Below are 14,386 nucleotides of genomic sequence, written 5' to 3' on the forward strand. Positions count from 1 at the left end.
TATAAAAAAAAATTATTTCAGCTAGTTCCCAAGGCAACATTTCTTTGAAGTACTGAAATAACTAAAACTAAAACTTAATGAAAACTACATACCTTAAAAAAATATGTAAATAAATAAATGACAAAACACAATGAAATTACTAAAAATTAAATTTAAATGATAACAGAAAATATAAAAATAAAATCTAATTCAAAATAATAACAAAAATATAATAGTATATCAATAATACTAAACTAACATTGCTACAAGTCTGTTTCGATGAGTCACTGAATCACTTACTAGACTGATTTCATTGGTGGAGTCAAAACAGGTTGGCAAAATTGTGTCTAAAATACATTTTATAAATACACTATTTTTTGACTGAACAAGTTTATTGAACAGTTGTAAAAAGTTGTAAAATTTTGAAAATTGTGCTTAAATATGTCTGAAATGTAAAGCAATCTAGTTGGTTAATACGAGCATTTACTGAAATTGCAAGAATGACTTGTTTATATATTCATATAGTTTATTTTTCTAATATATATTATATCTATTTTTGTTTGTTACATTTTTTAACACATTTTTGTTGAGCCCTGGATGTGTTAAACTTACAGTACTGACCCCTGTTTCCATAAATACTCCATCTAGACCAGTGTTTCCCAACCGGGGTGCCGTCTGTCGAGAGCAGGGGTGCCGTGTAAAAAATCCTTTTTTAATATTTTTAAATTGCTAAAATTTTCAAAAAACATCTATTATATAATATCCATTTCTGATGTTGCAAATAATTAGAAATGCACCGAAATTCCGGCTGCCGAAAATTAGTTCACCGCTCAGGATTCACTTTCACGTGGTGTGACGCTCTGCGTATTATCCCGCTCTATGCGTGTGTGCTCGACTAAAAAAAGGTTGGGAAACACTGATCTAGACAACAAGACTGACACTGGACAAAAGCTGAACAGGGCCTAAGTTGTCACTTTAAAGAGGTCACCTCTCTGCATGGAATAGGGCATGAAGATAAGACGACTTCTGAATGGATAGCACCCTTAGTCAAGCATGAAAAGGTGTTGCATCATGTAATAACACTAAATATCATCAGTCAGTGAGAAATGTGTCACCCTACCTCATTGAAGAGCACTCGACCGCTCTGGCCCTGCGTGCCACTGACAGAGTGTGAGCCGCTCTTCCATGTGCGCCCGAAGAAGAGCTGGTGACCCGAGTCAAAGAGGGTCACACGCAGCTGATACTGGAGTGATGGCGGTGACTCTGACTGTTGTCATGCCAACCACAGGAAGAAAAGGAGAAAAAAAGGAAAACAAAAAATGTTATCTCTGTAGTTGTGGGTATCTTATGGGTAGTTGACATAAGATTTCAAGCAGTGACAGTGTGCTGCAGTGTGACACGATATAATTCATCTAAAACATTTAACAATACAATTTTTATGACCTATTTATATACTGTATTACACCCACTGCTCCGGGTGTGTGTTCATGTTTTGTGTGTGTGTGCACTTTGGATGGGATAAATGCAGTGCACTAATTCCGAGTATGGGTCACCATACTTGGCCACATGTCACTTCACTTCAAAAGGAAAGAACATTTTATGATGAACACACACACTTCTGTGATATGCACAAGTACATTTTGTTCATTTCATACAAAGATGAAATCACGTCACTTATATATATATTTAAAACTTTATGCAATATAAATATAAAGATATTTTTTATGAATAATTAATAATTCTGTGTGCATCTATATATTATTTATTTATTACTAATAAATATTGGTTTTATAGTCTAGAATTCATTATATATACTGATTATATATAACTTTATGTAACAAATATATAACTTATTATTTATTGATAATTAATATATTGATAATTAATACATATTAGTGTGTGTATATATCATTTATGACTAATACATATTTTTATAGTTTAGAATTTCATTATATATACTGATTATATAAAAAAATTATATAATATTAATATAATATATATTATTTGTTGTTAATATAATTATGTGTGATATTTAATACTAAGAAATATTTATTTTATATTCTAGAATTTCATTATAAAAACAGATTATATGCTATTATATTTATATTATATTGTGTTGGATGGATGGATGGATGGATGGATGGATAGATAGATAGATAAATAAATAAATCAATTAATACTTATCACATATTTCATTATATATTTTTAGCAAAGGCAAATTGATATAAAACTTAAATTAATATTAATCCTTAATTTCATCCATGTTTTCTTTCCTGTAAAATTGGAAATATGAAATATGAAAATGTCTGAAACATGTTTTGTTGGGCTTAAGGATACACTTGATGGTTAAAATGTGAAAATATGAGAAATTATGACTAGTGACATGATCTAACAATACATTTAGATTTTTACATAACATGAATCTGAATTAAACATCCACCTGTTTTATGTGAAGTCCATCGATCTGTTTGAAGACCAGCTGCAGACCTTGAGAAGATCCTGAAGCTTGTCTGGCTGTTTGACTGTGAGGCGGGATCACGCGGTTTCTCTCGAAAGTGTTTTTCCAGTCTGACATGTGCGAGCTTTCTTCACTAACGTTACTATCAATCTAAGTTACCAGGGAACGTCTTTAAAGCGGTCGGTCAGTTGAGCGTTAATGTTCCCTGGCAAGCATCACTGAAAACGTCTAAAAGCTTCCCAGGTTGTTAAATCATTCCCGCAGGCGAAGTGAAGCGCTTGTTACTTAATTAAAATCAAATGCGGAATATTGACCAAATGCGACGCTAAATCACGCAGAGACTCTTTTTGTAGGCTGCTCATTCATTTCAGTCTCTGCAGTCAACAGCAGTTTGACTCGTTCTCTTTCTTTTCTCCTACTAACGGTTCCGTCGCTTGTAAGTTAACTAGGCTAATTTTACAGAATGACTAGTTCTGACATTTTTGACACGCTCTACGCACTGTTGTTTTCATAATCATAATACACGTAATGAAAATGTCAGGAAGGGATTCTCTCTGTAGTGGTTGCCATAGCGTCTGATAGCCGTTGCCAGGGTGAATTAAAGAGAGTTTTGGCGCTTTCCTGCAGGAGAAAAGTGCAGGGCTGATTTATACCGCCACCGTGTGGCTCGGTGGTGAATCTAAGCTCTGACTGGCACTGCTTAATCAGTTTTTGTTAGTCTATGGGTTTTTTTTACCAAGGAGAATTCTGAAACCGTCGTGATTTAAAAGAATAATAATAATAATAATAATAATAAAGATATAAAAATAAGAATAAGAAAGTTGCTAAAACAACAAAGGTTAACCGATTCGCACGTAGTATGCAAAAGTTGTAGTCCTTGTGCATTCACATTTGACAGTGTGCAAATTGTGTTGTGGAAAATGTGAAAGTCTATCGAAGTACTGTTAACCACATATCTTATTTTATTCATAAACTGACAATCCTATTTAACACCCAAGCGAAATGCCTGAGGAAACCAAAATGCTGATTCTCGGGGTTTTGGAATACAAAATGAACCACTCTATTACATTCTCATTTTTAGCATTAAATGATTAAAACATATATTACTATTATGCTTTTTATTTTTTATTGTATATTTTGTTTTATTGTTCATTACATAACCGTGTTATTTTCATTTTCATCCACGAGGTGGCAACGCGCGTCGTGTCGTTGTTTTGAACGCTCGTGCAGACACAGGGCGGAAGAGAAACTTTAGCATTTGCGGAAAACAAAATATGCACAAAATAACAAACCCCAAGCTGTTTAAGATCAGAAGGGCCAACCAGGCCAAAAAATACGGAATTGCAGCTGTTACCCTGAAGGAGCTGATTAAAAAAGCATGCCATTTACTAAAGGTATAATAAAATGCATTTTCATGTGTTTTTTATTATTATGGAGAGAGTTACTTTAATCTACAAAGCTCTTGGATGCAGCTGCTGTCAGACATTCATAATTCACATTTTATCCACAGGTATCCAGCTCCGGAGGCCAGGTCTGCTTATACGAGGACGGGACAGTAGTTACCGAAGAGTATTTTCAAAATCTTCCCCATAACACGGAACTTGTTCTTCTGCCTGAGGGACAGAGCTGGAATGGACGTGAGTGAATTCATTGACTGACAGTTAGCCTGAAACTGGAAAACACTGCCTGAACATAATAAACAATAATATTGTGATCAGTTATAAATAATGGAACGAATCAGATTGCTTTGGCTTTTCATTTTCTACAGTTGTGCATGAAATAAACCAAGTCCTGGGTTTGGACAGAGACGCAGACCTTCTGATCAGTGCAGCGAAGGATCTTCTGGCAGATGAACGTTCTCCCAAACGGCGCAGAATACTGGGAGACCTTCTGAGGAACCTGAGGGACAGTTCAGAGGTGGAGAGCAGAGAAGATGATAAGGACTGGTTTCAAGGTAATGAGGGGAAAGAACATAATATGCAGGCATTTACTGTATGTATACTGTAACTGATTCTTCTGAGGCAACATTAAAGGGGTCTTATTATGCTTTTTCACTTGTTCAACTTTAGTTAGTCTGTAATGTTGCTGTTTGAGCATAAAAAAGATCTGTAAAGTTACAAAGCTCAAAGTCCAATTCAAAAGGAGATATTTTATTTAACAGAAATCACTTTTCAAAAACTACAACGAACGAACGCATATTTTCCGGGATTTGTGATATCACAAATATCGACGAATGGGACGAGACCTGGTTGAGCTGCACTAAAGAAGGCAACGAGTGTTATCACTATGTCGGAGACACGCTAGCTTTCCCAAAACAGACGAACTTAGAGGGGTTACAATCATCCAGGTTTAAATCGAGCTCAAATTGATTTGATTTTGACGCAATATTTACACTGAAGCTCGCAGGCGGCTATGGTAAGGGGCATGACATTTCCCGACCAGGTGCCGAGTGCTGCCAGTCACAACACACACTGGCCCAGCTAACCAATCACAGCACATTTCGTATTTCAGAAGGCGGGCCTTCATTTGATACAGGAACTATTCGAGCCGTTCATGCCAGACTGGGAAGAGAGGTGTTGTAATAATGTAAAATATGTGAAAAATAATGTGTTTTTCGAACAACCTAGTATGAGAGAGCCTGTTCTAGTACACCCCCAAAACAAAATCAAGACTTTGTAAAAGAGCATAATAGGACCCCTTTAATACATATACACATTTTCAAAAATGTTTTCATACATACTTTAAGATGTGTTGTTGTTTTAAGCATGAATGCTATGATTGGTATGTTTTTGGGGTACTCGATTTGACCCAAACCTAACCCGAACTATTTCACATTTCTTATTATATAAAAATGTAATCTTAAAAAAAAAAAAAGAAAAAGACAAGATACTGTAATTTTTATAGATAACATTATTAGGCTGTATTATTGGCTATTGTATTATTAAATATTATAACTCACAAAGAACATGTCACCTAGAATTGTAGGGGAAATGTTCTTAATTGTCAAACTAATTTCACACGGTTAATAATTATCAAAATTGGTTTCATTTTAAAAATATAAATCTATCATTTATTTGCATATATATGTACAAATAAATTAGATATGTTATGATACTTTTATATTTTTAAATATTCATATAAATAATACAAATATGAAAATATGACCGTATACAGTATTTCAGATATTGAAATGTGTTGCATATGTGCACGTTTTCTCACATTTCTCATGTCTGTATGTCAGGTATTGATGCCCGGTTTAAAACCAAGTCTGCTTACATGAAGTATAACTGTGAGAGCAGAATCCGAGGATATTTGAAAGAGGTGTGACAAACAGCTCTCAGTTCTGCTTTAGATGTTAGTTTTTGAATTATTGAAGATATTTATTACATTTAGTGGAGTTTATCATTCATTTCATGCAGCACAGGAGACCTGTCGTTATTCTGAAGGAGATGTATTGTTCACTGTCTGTAGGTTGATGGATATACACGGTCTATTCCAAATGCCAAGACAAAAAGTGAATATAAAAAGGTGGTGGAGATCCTGGCAGAGAAACTGAAAGCTGCACGGTATAATGGCACCTATTTTGACAGATCGGAGAGGGACGTCCACAGGCTCTGCACTGAAGAGGGCTGGTTCACCTGCCAGGTGCTGTCATTTAGTCATTTCTAATGAGTCTCATTAGTTCAGTCTCTTGTCATTTTTCTTTGAAGGAAAATAATGAAACATAAAAATGTAAAACATCTCTCATTAACTGCTTTGTCACAGTGGTACAGTAGTTTTTATTTGTATACGAATATAAAAGACTTTTGTGCTAACAGGGTGCCTTTGATGAGAACAACTGCACATTTCTTCACTCAATAAACCCATACGGGAACCGTGAGAGCAGAATTCTCTTCAGCACCTGGAATCTGGACCACCTGTGAGTAGTAAATCTTAAATGTAAATGATTATTAAAAAAACATTTAAGTGCACTTAAATCTTGATGTACATTTTAATATCAAAATATCAGTATTTAGCACGTCTGATAAGGAATAACATTCTGAAATCAAAATGTGTTTTTCAGGATAGAAAAGAAGAGGGCCATCATCCCCACACTCGCTGAGGCGCTGAAGGGCAATAAGAGCGGCGATATAAATGTGGATTATTTCTACAAACTGTTGTTCACAAGGGAGAATCTCAAGCTGGTTCACATCGTCTGCCATAAGAAAGGAGCCCATGAGCTCAGCTGTGACTCCAGAAAAATCTACAAACGGGTCAGGAGGACTGTGAAATGAAATAATCCTCTTATGAATTCTGCAGCTTAGTGTGAAAGTTTCAACTTTAGTGAATCACAAGCACTGATGCAAGTTCTGAGATGCTCAGGGCCATTTTATCTTATTATGGGGTTATATTGTGCTTTAGGTATAGACATTTTTAATTGTAACTTTTAGTTTGTTATACACCAAATTTTGTTCCAAAACATTTGTGACCCTGGACCACAAAACCAGTCTTGTGTCAATTTTTCAAAATGATGTATGGTTTGTTAGGATAGGACAATATTTGGTCGAGATACAACTATTTGAAGATCTGGAATCTGAGAGTGCAAAAAAATCTAAATATTGAGAAAATCGCCTTTAAAGTTGTCCAAATGAAGTCCTTAGCAATGCATATTACTAATCAAAAATTAAGTTTTAATATATTTACGGTAGGAAATTTACAAAATATCTTCATGAAACATGATCTTTACTTAATATCCTAATGATTTTTGGCATAAAAGAAAAATCTATAATTTTGACCCATACAATGTATTTTTTGCTATTGCTACAAATATACCCCAGCGACTTAAGACTGGTTTTGTGGTCCAGGGTCACATTTGTTTAAATTATGTGAATAACATTTTTACAGGGTTTCATAACTGACTGATTTTATATTTTTTTATTTCAATTTTTACTGGTTTATTAAGAACTAAATATCTTTGAAAACAGTCTCTATTTGAATCATGAAGCATGTTTGGGAACAGGATATCTTGTACAGCTAATGTTTGTAGTACTTTCAACAACAAACAATAGCCTTATTTACTGTACAAAATATACTCAAGACTTCTGTGACAAAAATAATGTTTTCAAAAATTACACCAAACAAGGTTAAATATGAAAAAAGTTGAATAAAAAAATTAATAAAATGTAGAGACGTATACACATGCATATACATATAAAACACAAAAGTTGATTTCCAAAGCTGTTAGTGAGGTTTATTTTCTCTGGACGGAGTATTTTACCTTTCATATGATAATTCACAGAAGATTTGATATTAAATAAGTTTACATGTCATGTGCATACAAAGCATTTGGTAGCAAAAAAAATAAATCAGCACTTGGTTTATCACTTCAATAGAAAAATATAAACTTCAAAATCACACTTTCTACAATTTTTACCTCATACAATTTGTACATAGTAGCAAAGAAACTACATTTTAAAATGTTACATCTTTGAGCCACTTGTTCAAGTTAGTGCAAATCCTGTCAAATAAGATGCAAATCATATACAGACAAATCCAATTCTTGGTGAAGCCACATGCATAATACAGATAAAACCCTCTTAATTTGAGATACTAACCTTTAAAAAAATCTTTACATCATAAGCCTATCAAAGAACATAAGATGTCAAAATAGCTACATGCTTTAATTTTCAATTATACAGCACCAAATCTGAAGTATTAAGTGTTTTTTCCAAAACAAATCTATTCATTCTCAACAGAGAATGTTTAAAAGTGCCAAATTCAGAATGTCCAAGCTAATGTTCAAATTGCTTTCAAAGTCTGAACAGCAAATTTGAGGCACTTGACTGATAAAACGATATTTGTTTATTTCAGAGCACATTAGTAAGGACAAATGGTAGAAAACCCAGTGTACAGAAAGTTATAGAAATTATTTAGCTTTCTTTCAGTGGAAACCCCAATCACATGATGGTTTTAGCCTGAAGTCTAGCACCTCTTACTGTACATTCCTTTAGTGTGGCACATATATAGTAAGTTTATAATTAGGGATGCCCTAACATTTTTGCCGTTGTTGTTGTACCTCATTAAATTTGCATAAGACAAAAATTACCACATTACTGATAAATCGACAGTGCATCTCAGTGTAGCTCAAACATTATTTAAGAAGGCTCTTGGAATAAAATAGCTTCCTTTAAAACAATCAAATCCATTTTACCATCATAAAACTCCTTCCATGTCAATGGCATACAGTTTGAGTGACTCTGTGAGAGGAATTGTGTCCTCATAGCTGCTCGTCTTCACTGTCCTCTTTGGCATAGTAATGCATGCTCCTGTACTCTCTCCGACTCATTCTCTTGCTTCCTGGGGTTCTGCGTGGGTAATTCTGAAACAAATCAGGTCAGAATGTTTTAAAACAAAGCCACATTAAGACGTTAAAACTGCATTAATGACAGTGTCTGTTGAGTGCATGCATTATGAAATCAGCCAGACACCTGCTGCGTTTTGACACCCTATTGAGCATTAACAGACCTTCACTCCAATAATCCTACATGGTCATGTATTAATCTCAATATTTTAGGATCACTGTGTGTAAACAAAGCCATCTGGCTGCATGTTATTCATCTGCAAAGCTCAACTTAGATCAGGGTTATGTTACTGGGCCAAAGAGCCATGAAAGTTCACATCCTGCACGGGCCATCAACTGATATTTAACAACAATAAATTGACGTTTCTTATTTTTACTTTTAATTATGCTACTATGAAATCTACAATTTTATATATTTTTCCTTCTTTATTACTATTATTGTATACACACACCAGATAGATAGATAGATATTTACTTTCCTTTTAACAATTAAATTTTCCTTTTTTTCTTTCATATACTAAACTGGGCAAAGAGTTCCTTAACTGACATGTATTATAATAGTGATTTATGAGACTTTTATTATTTTTAATTAATAAAAAAAAACTTTTTATTCTATGCACCGATTTAATGTCACAGACGGCAAACTGATCACGTGACTATTTCCACCAGACATGTAAAAAATGCTCACATTAAATCAACACCGTTTGCATTTGAAATTATAGTTACAAAAATACATAATTTATTTTTAGAATTTTGAAAGTCAAACGAAAATGCTGATCGCACATGTTAGCTCTGAATTCAATTCAAACCAGCGCTATTTTGCTGCATTTATGCTCTAATACCCAATCATGACAACACATTAGGAGTTCAATCACTTGACCTGCCAGTGGTTGGCAGTCCACTATCAGGAACCATTGATTTATCGCAGATTTATGTGTTTTGCTCCAGAAATTTTATTTATATTATATATATAGTTGGAAGATTTATGTTCATATGACTTTATTCTTTTAAATGATCGACGTTTTATGGAGTGATATGGAACGTGTTAAATTTGGAGCTAAAAGTGACTGGCTGCTCTGAAGCAGGAGTAACCTCCAGTCGGGATCACGGCCATTTGAGCACTTTATTCAGGATAAACCTCCCTTAAATGTCGATGATACAAAAGAGTATATTCATAAGAATACATTAATAACAATAGAACAATGAATTTCATTGCAGTAAGAGTTGCAGGGAAACCGTTAAACCTGCAGCTTAATAGTGGCAGTAACCCACCAGTCAGGATCACGGCCATTAGATAAGCCTCCTTAAAACATATATCATACTAAAGAATAGATTCAAAAGAACATACACAATAATAAAAATTATTCATTTCCTTGCAACAGGAGTGGTGGGGAACACATAGCCTAGGCATACTCGTAGCTTAATAAAGGCTGGCTCGAGAAAGCGGTCAGAGGAAGACATGAACGCAAATAAATATATTCATTTATTCAAAGTAATTAAAAAGAAAACAATTTACAAATAAAATAAAATAAATGTAAACAAAATGACTTCCAAATAGGTAGATCTGTCTTCAAACAGTAGTTGCCTAACTGGCTGGAGTGGCAGACCAGCTGACCCGCCAGTGGATGGTGGCAGGTCACGTGACCTGTCAGTGGCAGCTCCTGCCAGCCAGCTGAAGACTGAACTCCCACTCGAACAACGTGTTCTGAATCGGTTTAGCTTACCTGAACAACATCCATGTTCCCAAAGAACTGCTCCACTGGGAAAATGTGATTGCTGTCCTCGTCGAAGAAAATGCTCGGGTCCTCTCGCGTTTGGGGACTGTGAATGACGGTTTGGTCCATCTTCGCCTCTGCATAGCCGCTTGTCAAAGCAGTACACTTGGCGGCAGAGTTTTCCTTACCGCGTCGATCACCCGAAGTCTTTTTACCGGGTTGAATTTTGACGTTTTCATTCATGGTCGCGCTAGATTTCTCCTCTACTTCGCCGTGAAACGGTCTCTTTGGAAGACGTTTGGCCTCCCCGCCGTCGCCTGCCATCTGCTGCGCTGCGCTCGCGATATCAGACGCCGATCTCTGCACCAAACCGCGCAGGACTCTCCTCTGCACAGCCTTCTGTGGATAAAAGACCAGTAATAAATGTATACATGTAAATAATAAAATATCAGCGCGGTTTTAGACGTGGCTGATACATCGTGAGAAACCTTGTTGTTACTGTAGCCGACAGACGGAAACCGCGGGGAGGAGATGGATGAGTAGACGCTGACACTGACCTTGACTGAACTTTTCACACCAGGCGTGTTTAAAGAGACAGTGCCGCGCACTCGCAGTCTGTGGCTCCCAACGACAATCCGAAACAAGAGAGCACTATCCTTATTAGGGACATTGTATGATCAATAATACATCCGTTTCCCCGTCACAAACTACCGAGTGAAATTTCCATTTCGTGCTCCAAGCGAGGCTCAGTCTACACGCCAAAACTGTGAACCAATCCTTAATAAATTATATTTCACACTGAACGCTGAAACTGATCGTGCATGCTTATGCTAGCAAAAAAAAAAAAAAGACTTCTCAAAAGTAAACGCTCAGAATCAAGTTATCTTACCTGCTTCGCCCTCATTGGACGTTTCGGCGTTGAAAACCGAGTGTGGAGTCCTGAGAGTGTTCATCTCCGGTGACCGCTGAAGTCCCGCCCATATCCGATAATCTGCGCCACACAGAATCACGAGATGGGAGTTGAAAACTTTACTAGGCTTTTCTGAGGCGGTGGCTGATATACCCATCAGTTAGTACCAGTCCGTTTGTACAAGTCATAACCGTTATGACCAGTGGTATAAGCGATTAAATTACATTAAATGGCAAGTTATTCATCGTAGAAATATGTCGAATTAGTCATATACTGTGTAAGACTTCCGTTATGACCAGTGGTATAAGCGATTAAATTACATGAAATACTACTAATAATAATTCATTACATTTATATAGCGCTTTTCTAGGCACTCAAAGCGCTTTACATTGTCAGGGGGTATCTCCTCATCCACCACCAGTGTGCAGCATCCACCTGGATGATGCGACGGCAGCCATAGTGCGCCAGAACGCCCACCACACACCAGCTTATTGGTGGAGAGGAGACAGAGTGATGAAGCCAATCAGTAGATAGGGGGATTGTTAGGAGGCCATGATGATCAGAGGCCAATGGGCAAATTTGGCCAGGATGCCGAGGTCAAACCTCTACTCTTTTCGAAGGACATACTGGGATTTTTAATGACCACAGAGAGTCAGGACCTCGGTTTAACGTCTCATCCGAAGAACGGGCAAGTGTACGACTTTTAATAGAACAAAAATGCTCTAAAGACATGCTAGTAGTTTTTATAGCGCAGAAAACTGATGTAAATGGCTAATAATATCATTAAAATATGCTTACATTTGGCAGGACAATCTATATTTATAATATGCAATACTGCAAATGCTGACAATCATTGACTGACCCTACCGCTTTGAACCACACTGGGGCGCTAAATACTAAAATTGTGAGTTTAGTGCTAATCAACTCCTTGACATCTTCAAGTATCTTTTTGAGTGTGCTTGTGGAAGGGACGTGAAAAGTGGGTTACATACCTCTAAAAAGACGACAAGTTTACTCAACTCCAATATTTACATACATTGAATAAGTAAGTAGTTCTCATTCAAACTCTTCTTGGGGACACTCATTGATTACGCTTGCACAGCTGTCGTGTGTAACCAGAGAGCCTATAGCAGGTAGGTGTCGTGAAGGTGGAGGACAGAGGAGGGCAGACTGCCGATTGTTTTACAGGATGACTGCCTCCTATTTTCAGCAGTTCAACGATGGAACTTGAAGCGAGAAGAACCTGTTGCGACAATTTATGACGGGACAACGGACTAAAACTTCGTCTGACGGGGAAAGTGGAGAAGACGTTTTTTTCAGCTTAATCACAATGCCTGCTTATGGACTGGTCGCTCATTTTTATATTTTCATAACACTTGGAAAATTAATTACAGCGGACCTGACTGACTTTTCATGACAAATCCGCAATGTACTACTCTCTGAGGAGCGCGTGCGTAATGGAACTCTTCTTTCGAAAGAAAAAGAATTTAAGAACTGCGGTCAGCCTGACTTTGGTTTTTGCCACTATCCTGATGCTTCAGAGGTTAATTACAGTGGACACGAATTTTAAAGATACCAAACGTTTCGACGTGAAACGCAAATGGTGTGGACCCACATGTAAAAGCATAAAGGCCGTTGAAAATTCCTCCCAATCACACGGGAATGGCGTGGCGCCGGTGGGAAGAAAACCCATGCCAACAAAATGGGACGTGAATAGTATTAAATGTCAGGAAAATTCCACGATGAAGACTCAAGCCTGGTTTCGTCGCTTGAACCCAAGGTTCCACGAATTTGTCCTGCACAGACATTGCAGATACTTCCCAATGTTGCTGAATCACCCGGAGAAGTGCAGCGGTGACGTGGATGTTCTGCTCGTGGTCAAATCGGTTATTGAAGAACATGACCGGCGAGAAGCCGTGCGACAGACCTGGGGAAAGGAGCAAGAAATCCAGGGCTTGAAAATCAAAACACTATTTCTACTAGGCACTCCAGCCACTGGCAAAGACACACGAAATTTACAAGCCCTGGTCCAATATGAAGACCGAACCTACGGGGACATCTTACAGTGGGACTTTATGGACACTTTCTTCAACCTCACTTTGAAGGAGGTGAACTTTCTGAGATGGTTCAGCATCTACTGCAGTGGAGTTCCCTTCGTCTTCAAAGGGGACGATGACGTTTTTGTCCACACCAAGAACTTAGTGGAACTAATTGGCTTTCGGGTGGAGGAGAACAGAGCGGAAAACCTCATTGTAGGAGACACCATTTTAGAAGCCAAACCGATCAGAAACCGCCAGAGTAAATATTTCATTCCCAAAGAGTTGTATGATAAACGCTATCCACCTTATTTGGGTGGGGGAGGATTTCTCATGTCCTCTCAGGTGGCCCACAGGCTCTTTGCGGTTTCTGAGAGCGTGGAGCTTTACCCCATTGATGATGTGTTTTTGGGCATGTGTCTTCAGAAGCTGAAGATCGTCCCCGAACTGCACCTGGCCTTCAGGACATTTGGGATCATTAAGCGTAAAGTGACTCGTCTGAACCGGGAGCCGTGCTTCTTCCGCAACCTCATCGTGGTGCACAAACTCGGTCCGCAGGAGCTGCTGCAAATGTGGACGCTTGTTCAAAACGAGGACTTGAACTGTGCCAGACACGTCGTAATATGAAAAGATGCGTATTTATAAAGACACTGTGAAGATGTTTTTTTCAAATGAAGCGTTTTTGTTATTTTCATTCAATGTTTTTTTTTTTTTTTGTAATTTTGTAAGGAAGGATGAAGATGATGAATATTTGTAGGCTAATAAATTACAAGTCTTTTAGTTATGGTCTTATAATACAGGGAACAAATACAACCCAAATCTATCCATTTTTGTTTATTACATAAGCCTACCAAGGCTAGCTGGCTCAATGTTTCCTCCAGTGAGTAAGTAGGCCTATATTCTAAACACATACCTTAAAGACTTGGCTAAAAAGGTGAAACCCACGGA

At 37.1% G+C, this 14,386-nt stretch overlaps 4 protein-coding genes across 5 annotated transcripts in view; 2 read left to right on the top strand and 2 right to left on the bottom strand.

The window, feature by feature from the left end:
- Positions 1 to 3,009, bottom strand: part of nphp4 (nephronophthisis 4) — a 178,107-nt gene extending 175,098 nt beyond the window's left edge. Inside the window, exons 1-2 of the mRNA XM_016495116.1 lie at positions 2,420 to 3,009; positions 1,100 to 1,246 (exon numbers count right to left, since the gene is read on the bottom strand). Of these exons, the coding sequence (XP_016350602.1) occupies positions 1,100 to 1,246; positions 2,420 to 2,554 (282 nt within the window). The 5' untranslated portion in view covers positions 2,555 to 3,009. The remainder of the gene's footprint in view (positions 1 to 1,099; positions 1,247 to 2,419) is intronic.
- Positions 3,010 to 3,662: 653 nt separating this feature from the next.
- Positions 3,663 to 6,924, top strand: LOC107695239 (DNA fragmentation factor, beta polypeptide (caspase-activated DNase)). The gene is made up of 7 exons (XM_016495049.1): positions 3,663 to 3,831; positions 3,948 to 4,074; positions 4,206 to 4,391; positions 5,679 to 5,758; positions 5,909 to 6,082; positions 6,256 to 6,356; positions 6,501 to 6,924. Exons 1-7 carry the CDS (start codon positions 3,712 to 3,714, stop codon positions 6,709 to 6,711), a joined length of 999 nt encoding a protein of 332 aa, XP_016350535.1. The 5' UTR covers positions 3,663 to 3,711; the 3' UTR covers positions 6,712 to 6,924.
- Positions 6,925 to 7,754: 830 nt separating this feature from the next.
- Positions 7,755 to 11,494, bottom strand: LOC107695282 (UPF0688 protein C1orf174 homolog). 2 transcript variants are annotated; one of them, XM_016495117.1, is made up of 4 exons: positions 11,382 to 11,494; positions 11,050 to 11,127; positions 10,502 to 10,891; positions 7,755 to 8,795 (listed from the first exon to the last, which is right to left on the bottom strand). In XM_016495117.1, exons 1-4 carry the CDS (start codon positions 11,394 to 11,396, stop codon positions 8,694 to 8,696), a joined length of 585 nt encoding a protein of 194 aa, XP_016350603.1. In that variant the 5' UTR covers positions 11,397 to 11,494; the 3' UTR covers positions 7,755 to 8,693. The 2 variants fall into 2 exon arrangements, with proteins under 2 accessions (XP_016350603.1, XP_016350604.1); XM_016495118.1 differs by lacking the exon at positions 11,050 to 11,127 and having other exon boundaries at positions 11,382 to 11,491.
- Positions 11,495 to 12,376: 882 nt separating this feature from the next.
- On the top strand, positions 12,377 to 14,161 carry LOC107695240 (UDP-GlcNAc:betaGal beta-1,3-N-acetylglucosaminyltransferase 7-like). Its single transcript, XM_016495050.1, has one exon. The coding sequence runs from the start codon at positions 12,830 to 12,832 to the stop codon at positions 14,063 to 14,065; it is 1,236 nt and encodes a 411-aa protein (XP_016350536.1). The 5' UTR covers positions 12,377 to 12,829; the 3' UTR covers positions 14,066 to 14,161.
- Positions 14,162 to 14,386: the final 225 nt, after the last annotated feature.

This window comes from Sinocyclocheilus anshuiensis, unplaced genomic scaffold (genome assembly GCF_001515605.1).
Source record: "Sinocyclocheilus anshuiensis isolate Anshui unplaced genomic scaffold, SAMN03320099.WGS_v1.1 scaffold122, whole genome shotgun sequence".
Classification (NCBI taxonomy): Eukaryota; Metazoa; Chordata; class Actinopteri; order Cypriniformes; family Cyprinidae; genus Sinocyclocheilus; species Sinocyclocheilus anshuiensis.

What these genes read in the sequence shown, in the direction of transcription:
- LOC107695239 (XM_016495049.1), top strand. Translation starts at nt 3,712, where the DNA reads ATGCACAAAATAACAAACCCCAAGCTGTTTAAGATCAGAAGGGCCAAC. An exon ending in AAGCATGCCATTTACTAAAG is followed by an intron (nt 3,832 to 3,947) that starts GTATAATAAAAT and finishes TTTTATCCACAG; the next exon opens with GTATCCAGCTCCGGAGGCCA. An exon ending in TGATAAGGACTGGTTTCAAG is followed by an intron (nt 4,392 to 5,678) that starts GTAATGAGGGGA and finishes TCTGTATGTCAG; the next exon opens with GTATTGATGCCCGGTTTAAA.
- LOC107695282 (XM_016495117.1), bottom strand. An exon ending in GTGTGAAAAGTTCAGTCAAG is followed by an intron (nt 10,892 to 11,049) that starts GTCAGTGTCAGC and finishes TTTTATCCACAG; the next exon opens with AAGGCTGTGCAGAGGAGAGT. An exon ending in GGAACATGGATGTTGTTCAG is followed by an intron (nt 8,796 to 10,501) that starts GTAAGCTAAACC and finishes GATTTGTTTCAG; the next exon opens with AATTACCCACGCAGAACCCC.
- LOC107695240 (XM_016495050.1), top strand. Translation starts at nt 12,830, where the DNA reads ATGTACTACTCTCTGAGGAGCGCGTGCGTAATGGAACTCTTCTTTCGA.